General features: G+C 38.6%; 2 protein-coding genes across 2 annotated transcripts; both read right to left on the reverse strand.

Moving 5' to 3' along the window:
* Positions 1–146: 146 nt before the first annotated feature.
* Positions 147–1,037, reverse strand: LOC130500211 (uncharacterized). The gene has a single exon (XM_056994975.1). The coding sequence runs from the start codon at positions 1,035–1,037 to the stop codon at positions 147–149; it is 891 nt and encodes a 296-aa protein (XP_056850955.1).
* A 174-nt stretch (positions 1,038–1,211) lies between these two features.
* On the reverse strand, positions 1,212–2,891 carry LOC130499499 (calcineurin B-like protein 4). The gene is made up of 8 exons (XM_056993616.1): positions 2,667–2,891; positions 2,478–2,560; positions 2,330–2,389; positions 2,145–2,253; positions 1,983–2,035; positions 1,806–1,886; positions 1,536–1,648; positions 1,212–1,325 (listed from the first exon to the last, which is right to left on the reverse strand). The coding sequence occupies exons 1-8, from the start codon at positions 2,749–2,751 to the stop codon at positions 1,247–1,249; spliced, it is 663 nt and encodes a 220-aa protein (XP_056849596.1). The 5' UTR covers positions 2,752–2,891; the 3' UTR covers positions 1,212–1,246.
* Positions 2,892–7,946: the final 5,055 nt, after the last annotated feature.

The raw sequence follows: 7,946 nt of genomic DNA on the forward strand, positions 1-7,946 counted from the left end.
ACTAATAATAAATTATATTTTTTTATGAAATTTCAAATTTATTCATCCTTTTCGGGAACTGGCATTTACAAAAGAATCATATGTATGCTTTAGCTACTTTCCTATAAAAGTGAAAACTAAGAAAAAATAACTGTGGAGAAACCTTCTTACGAAGTGTGTGAAAACCATCTCTGAAGCAACCGTGCATACTTGTATCCAGCTCTGTATTTCAAAGACGAAATACGGTTCCTCATCATCTTATCAATTTTCCCTCGCATGGCCTCTGCTGTTATCCAACTGGTGTGATGACGTCTTGCATTCCGCTCTCGCCATAGATGATAGATGGTCATCTGGAAGAGCATTTTTAAGAGGATGGTGTCTAAAGTACCAGCTCTCTGCCCTTGAAGATTCTCTAGAGTCAGCTGCCAGTCAGGATCAATATGAGTACCTAGGATGCGATTCGCTAATCTATGCCAGACCGTGAAAGAGTACGGGAATGCAAAAAACAAATGGTCCCTTGTCTCATCTCTTTCGCCACATAGAGTACACTCTTGAATCATCCCCCAAGCGCGCATCCTGTCTCCCGTTGCGAGCATGTTCCTGACTGCTAACCATGTAATAAAAGAAAACCGAGGAATCCTTTGCGTAAACCATACCACCCTGCTCCATTGCACTGTATCCTTTTTCACTCTTATCTGCTCCCAGGTCTTAGTAGTCGAGAACTTTTCCTGGTAGTCATCTTCTCCCTGGTTCCAAAGAACGATATCTCTTCCTCGGTGGGGAGCTGGAACTGTCTCTGCCACAATGGTATCATATAAGCCATGGTAGTGACGACTACGCTGCCCACGAATGGCCCACGAATTCTGCTTTACTGCATCACTAACTGTAGCACGACGAGGCAGTCCTATATAGGTAGTTCCCACTGCTCCAGTTATATCGATCAGCCGCCCCTTGCCCAGCCAGTTATCAAACCAGAAGTATGTTGATTGCCCATCCCTAACCTCCATTTTGAAGAAACGGTAAGCCTCTTCTCGGAGCTTGAGGAGCTTTCTCCACATCCAAGATGTGTGAAAATGGAAGTTCACTTGTTCCACATAAAAGTATTCAAGCTAGCAGAGTATGCAAATATATACACAAGACAAGATACATTATCAAGATGCAAATATTCCTCTTTACAATTTTGTACAAAATTTTCCAAAAAGAATAGTAGAAGAACAAGTTTAGAAGCTGAGTATCTTTCTTTATCTGCAATCTGCATGGAATTCCCTTAGAAATATAGGTTTTGCAACTCCAATTCTTCGTCTTCACAAGATGAACCGAAACTTGGAAACGACCCTTTTATGTCCCTACATTTACCAAGATTTTATCATCAATCCATTTGGTTCAATGCATCAATCAAACCGGTCGGTTTATCTCAAGCTAGGTTTGACTCCAGTCATTTTACAGTGTTTATTATTTGCTTCGGATTTGTGTACATATGATTGTTAATGGGTGATGTGTTTTGTTTAGTAAACTAGCTTAGTACGTATACATAAATGTAGTGTATAAGAACTCACTTTAGATAAGGCAAAGTCATATTCTTGATAATCGACGGATTCATGGACACAAAATCTTTCCATTCATCAAGATCAATTTTTCCGTCTTTCTTGTGATCTGCTTCGATAAAGGCCTACAAATATGATATCATCTCCTTATAAATTATCTCCATCATTAGCATTATATTTTTCAATATCAAGTTGAGATATAGTCGACCGGATCAGTTTATCAAAAAAAAATAGTGATAGAAAAATCAACAACCATTTACCGGTGTGAAGTGAAATATCTACCTTATCCACTATTACTTCGACTAAATATTCGGAAAGAGCAAGTTCAGATTCGTGAAGAAGCGCGATTACCATCTCCTTCAACTATATATGTGTAAGAACAACACAGCATGTTTATGGGGATAGAAATGTAAGTTAAAATCTTGCGGGTTCCAGGGAAGTAACTGTGAATGGACTCACTTCTTCTCGTTCGATGAATCCAGTTTGCCTTAAGTCATACAAGTTGAAAGCAACTGAAAATTCATGACAAAGTTCTTTGTCAGTTAATTTGATAAGAAAAGAAGAATAATAAGTACTTTAACATAAAATGGATGCAAAGCAAGTAAAGTAGTTGAAAGTGACATTTGATCTTTTCATGGGCAGGTGTATTTGGATGGAAGACACCTAAAGACCTGACAAATTCACCAAACTCGATCACTCCATTTCGCTTCACATCGAATACATCAAATATCTGCGGATAAAATATAGTAATGTATAAACAAAAGTTTATCTAATGTAACTAGTTGTGGTTAATGAACGTTAATTACCCGATCAGCGAAAAGGTTCTTCTGGTTCCTATTTCTGAATAAAGCCAGCTGGAACTCTTCCTACAACATCACACTATAAACTCTAAGCCGTATTTATATAAATAACATAAAAGATCTCAAAAAGCAACAAGAAAGAATGAAAGAAGACCTTATGAATAAGACCGTCGTCGATGATTGAGCTGCTTAGCTTCTTGAACAGTTCATACAAAGCCTCCACCTCAGCTACAGAAACTATTGTCCCTCACAGTATCAAAAGTAGAGTTTTGTCCAAAGTCTATAACATGTTCTCGTAACATTTAAGAGTATGATAGTAATAAAATCAAAAGTAAAAACTGACACGGTGTAATGGATGCAAGAAGGTCAGGATCCTCATATCCCGGTGGTCGTATTGCATTCTTCTTCTTGGACAGAGAGCAGCCCATTTATTTAGTATTTGCTTTCACTCTACAACCTTTTTTTTGTTCAAACGCTTTCACTCTACAACCAAAAACATAAAAATCTTGGCTTCGAAATATTTCGTCTGTTCCTAGTAATATGGTGTATTAATTATATCCGTCGGTCGTTCAAATACGAACCAATTATAACCGATTTGCAATTAATAATAATCATCAATAGGCTATATGAACGATTCTTTCATTGGTTTATAAATAAAACTATTACATCGATGCAGTTGGCCAAGTAACAATTAATTAGAGATAGTTGTAGCTTTCTCGACAGCTATGTTAAGCTATCTCCATACATCAATTCACGTTTAATATGCTAATTGGATAGCCAAAACTAGAACAAACGACATTTTCAGATTTAATAATTTCGTAATTATTCCAGTAAACACAAAAATAAAAAAACTGTATAAATCATTTAGCCACGACAACGACGTATGAACAGGCGTATAGATAAGAGATTTTTTCTCTCCTAGTTATCGTATTCGTAATCACAGAGATAACTTATCAGAGTCTCCTATGTATGATATATGCACATATATAAGACAAAAATAAAATACATTGAAAAACAAATGTTAATCGACATTGGTCCTCGTATATATATATGCTTGAATTAGTCAATGGGTCTAGTAGATATGTCCAAAATTGCTAAAATAAATAAATATATAGTTTAACAAATGGAAGGTTTTAAGAAACAAGCTGGATGTGAACAAGCTGGATGTGATTTGATTTGTGTGGGTAAGTACTCTGGGAAATAACACAGAGACAGTTCAAAGCATAGTACAAAGTAATGTTTAGTGAAAATTAAGAGTGATTGAGACAAAAAAAAAATTTGAAATACAACTTTCATTTCGTTCAAACTTACTTAAAAGCGAAAACAGCTTCGCTTACAACATAATACATTATTTGCTAGCCCATCGGCCACTCTGCTTTTTCTCCTTGGGATCCACTCAACGATATGGATTCCAACTAATAAGCATACAATAGAATATCTGCAACCACTCCGTAAATCAACTCCATATATCTCAGGCACAGCATCTTGTTGCTTTATTCAATAATTGTAGGCAAATCATGAATTACATGTGTCTTCTTAAAGCACTTAAAACGAATGAGGTCTACACTCCTGTCTAGAGTATCACTCTGACTCAAGATAGTAAATGAATTACAACTTGCAGGTATTGAAGACCATACATAATGATAAATGCATCCTTATACTCAACATACATATGTAACAGTTTAGACATATAATCTTTCTACGTGTTTACTTTTCTAAATGTAATGACAAAACGGTTCAATATTTTGTTGCTTATTCAAACCGGCAAAGAAAGATGACTTTTGCCTATTATTTAATATATCTAGAACTATTTAAATAGTAAATGAATTACAACTTGCAGGTATTGAATTAATTTATTCGTTATATATACAACTATTCCTTCCGTTTAATAATAAATATTGTTTAAGATTTTTACAACTACTCCTTCCATTTTATAATAAATATTGTTTAGGATTTTTTACAAAAATAATTAAATTTTCTGTTTTACGCTTATTTAATACAAGATTTTGTAATCAGTTGACAAAAAAAATACAAGATTTTGTTTGATTTTTATAAATTAATGAATTAAAAATAAGGGAGAATTACCAATTGTGACTCAAAACTTGGAGTCAAACCCAAAAGAGTACCCCAACTTGGGTCAAAGGCAAAAGTAACTTAAAAGGCTATTGAAATTACAACTATCTCCTTGTGAACAAACAAAAAAACGGATTTTTTTTTACGTTTCTACCCCTCGCAAGTCGTCTGTAAACAGACGACTTGAAAATAAGTCGTCCAGACGACTTTAAGTTAAGTCGTCTGGACAGTTATTCTTAAACATAATTTAAAAATTTTGTAAAAAATATTTTGATAAGTGAAAAATTGGAATTATGTAATTAACATATGTCTTAAGAGATATAAATTAATATATAACAAATTTCAATTGTTTTCAGCCCAGATGAGTGAAAGTAGTGAGTCATGATATTCTTTAGTTTATGTTTCATCAACATATGTTGTAGTATTGTATGTGTTCTTAGGGTTAGATTTTGGAAAGCATTAAAACCGTTTTTGAAAATTTTTAAAATTACCTAGGCGTGTTCGTTTCTGTGTATAGTAAACACTATTGAAGTATAATTTGATTTTATAACGTGGTTAGTAAGTTAATTTAGTCATTTTAGTTTAGGGGTTCATTTTAGGGTATTGGACGACTTAATATTTAGTCTTCTGTTCCCAGACGACTAAATATTAGGTCGTCTGATGTACATTATCAGCCAGAATAAGTCGTCTAAACCGGACCAAACCTTAAAGTTTACCAATGTACTTTTAAAGCTAACCGGATTATTTACCCAATATATAAGGTGATTTTTTTTTTTTTTTTTCATTTTCCGCGAACAGAAACCCTAACAGTTCTCTCTCACCGGCGATATCAAAGGCGATTCGAATTCCCACTATTTCCGAACAACCATCGTTCTCAACGTCGGCTATCTATCTCACTTCATTCTCACCGTTGTCGCCGCAGCTTCTTCTAACCCTAGCGCCGCCGATTCCTCTAAACCCTAGCGCCCCCGCTTCCACTATTTCCGAACAAACCGTCGCCCTCGCCACCGTGCTCACCAACGTTCTCACCGCCGCTTACTCTAAACACTAGCTAGCACCGCCGTTTCTTCTAAACCCTAGCGCCGCCGCTTCTTCTAAACCCTAGCGCCGCCGCTTCTTCTCTGTAAACCGTAGCGCCGTTTCTCTGTAAACCCTAACGCCGGTAAGTCATCAAACTCGTGGAAAAGATGAACATAAAACGTTGTCTCTTTCAATTTACTCATTCTCACCGTTTCACGTTTATTTTTTCAGATCTATAACCACAATGACGAGTACTCGAACTCCTTCTGCGACTAATCAGGTCCGCTTGAAATTTTTCTACTGGAAGACTTGTAAGTAAGTCGTCTGGAAAGTCTTCAACCTGGACGACTTAGTACGTCCATTTGGAAGACTTTCCAGACGACTTAAATATAAGTCGTCAACTAAGTCGTCCAGTTGGACGACTTTCTAGACGACTTATATTTAAGTCGTCTACTAAGTCGTCTGGAGTAACAATTAAGGCGTGATTGATTTAGCTTGTGTTCTGACTTCTATTGTTGTCTTTGATTATTTTGCAGACAAAAAGGATGGATATTCCAGAACTCCCCCGTAGGTTATACACATTAGGGGAAGAGCCAGAACCCCACAATAGCATTTCGTATCATACGGATAACACGAAGTTGCATACTGCTCTTAGGGAAGCTCTCACTGATGCTGAATTTGAAGAGCTCAAGGAGTCGAGATTGGGAGTTTTCATCAAGTTCAAGGAGCAGGGATTTGGTTGGGCTTCAAGGCTGGTTCACCACTTGCTCGGTTTAAAGCTGGACATTAAGAAGAAGTACGAGATGTGGTGTCTCGTTGGTCCAGAACCTGCGAGGTTTTCACTGTTAGAGTTTGAAAACATCACTGGTCTAAACTGCGACTACATCGAGGACCTTGAGACACCAGAATGTGAAGTTACCCCACAGATGGTTTCTTTCTGGGAGATGATGGGAGTTCATCGGGAAGCTGGGCCAAGTACTGATCAGATAATAGCAGCACTGAAGAGATGCGGGGATTGGTCCAGGGAAGATCGCAAGCGACTCGCGTACCTTTCCATCTTCACTGGATTCATTGAAGGGAAAAAGTTCTCAAGCGCTACACGAGCTACTCTCGCAAGGCTAGTGATGGAATTAGAAAGGTTTGAGAATTATCCATGGGGGAGAGTCGCGTTTAAGGTGCTGATGGACTCTTTGTGGAACAAAGATATTACTGGCTGTTACACCGTGGATGGCTTTATACAAGTTCTTCAGGTCTGGGCGTACGAAGCTATCCGGGATTGGGTGCTAGTATTGGTCTACCCAGAGCAAACAGTCCGTCTCCACCGATTCTGGCTTACGACGGCAGCAGAGGCCGCAGATTCATGAAAGCTGCTATCTTGAGTCAGGTACCTTTCCATCTTCACTTAATTAAGTCGTCCGGAAGGTCTTCCAGCTGGACGACTTAGTAGACGACTTATTATAAGTCGTCTGGAAGGTCTTCCAGCTGGACGACTTAGTAGACGACTTATTATCAGTCGTCTGGAAGGTCTTCCAGCTGGACGACTTAGTAGACGACTTATTATAAGTCGTCTGGAAGGTCTTCCAGCTGGACGACTTAGTAGACGACTTATTATAAGTCGTCTGGAAGGTCTTCCAGCTGGACGACTTAGTAGACGACTTATTATAAGTCGTCTGGAAGGTCGTCCAGCTGGACGACTTAGTAGACGACTTATAATAAGTCGTCTGGAAGGTCGTCCAGCTGGACGACTTAGTTGACGACTTATAATTAAGTCGTCAATTTAGTATTTTGTTTCAAATATCTAACTCGATTCTTCTTCTATTTACTGCAGACCCGCGTGATCACCTTTGTTGAGAAGGACATTAGTGAAATGTGGCCAAATGGGACTCTGAGGTTGATGACGTGGCCGGCGGAGAACATCATTAAAGTGATGTATGATCGGAGACCGTGGAAGTGGACCATGGATTGCTGGGAAGTCACTGGTACAATGGTACACCCAAGTTTGGTGACCATATCGAAAAGAGCCAAAGAGATGGGTTGTGGAGGAGGTGGAGGAAGACAATCAGAGACTCAGGAAGAAAGCTCGTAAAGAGGCTCCTAAAGAGGCTCCTAAAGAGGGCTAGAGAAGAGGCTCCTACAGAGGCTACAGAAGAGGCTACAGAAGAGCTAGAGAAGAGGCTAGTTGGGTGACAGAAGAGAGAGTTAGAAATACATGTTCAAGGACTTAGGTGACATGATGAAAGAGGGGTTTAAGAAGTGCATCAGGGAGATTAGGAAGATCTCCGATAGATTGGAAGCTGTGGAGAAGAAGGTTGTGTCACCAATCAGGCTACCCCCAAGCCCCAGAAACCGGGGTTAGTAAAAAACACCCTACCCCACAAGCCCCAGAAACCGGGGCTAGTAACAAACAGACTACTCTCAAAAGGATCAGCCTCCACTTCAAACCAATTCATCCTACTCCCTACCACCAGACAGCCTGCTTCCTCAAAAGCAAAGCCTACTCCTCAAAAGGCGAAACAGCCTGCTCCTCAAA

The sequence above is a fragment of the Raphanus sativus genome, chromosome 9, assembly GCF_000801105.2.
Source record: "Raphanus sativus cultivar WK10039 chromosome 9, ASM80110v3, whole genome shotgun sequence".
In the NCBI taxonomy this organism is placed as follows: domain Eukaryota; kingdom Viridiplantae; phylum Streptophyta; class Magnoliopsida; order Brassicales; family Brassicaceae; genus Raphanus; species Raphanus sativus.

What these genes read in the sequence shown, in the direction of transcription:
- LOC130499499 (XM_056993616.1), bottom strand. Translation starts at nt 2,751, where the DNA reads ATGGGCTGCTCTCTGTCCAAGAAGAAGAATGCAATACGACCACCGGGA. An exon ending in TCTTGCATCCATTACACCGT is followed by an intron (nt 2,561 to 2,666) that starts GTCAGTTTTTAC and finishes GAGGGACAATAG; the next exon opens with TTTCTGTAGCTGAGGTGGAG. An exon ending in AGAACCTTTTCGCTGATCGG is followed by an intron (nt 2,254 to 2,329) that starts GTAATTAACGTT and finishes TTTTATCCGCAG; the next exon opens with ATATTTGATGTATTCGATGT.
- LOC130500211 (XM_056994975.1), bottom strand. Translation starts at nt 1,037, where the DNA reads ATGTGGAGAAAGCTCCTCAAGCTCCGAGAAGAGGCTTACCGTTTCTTC.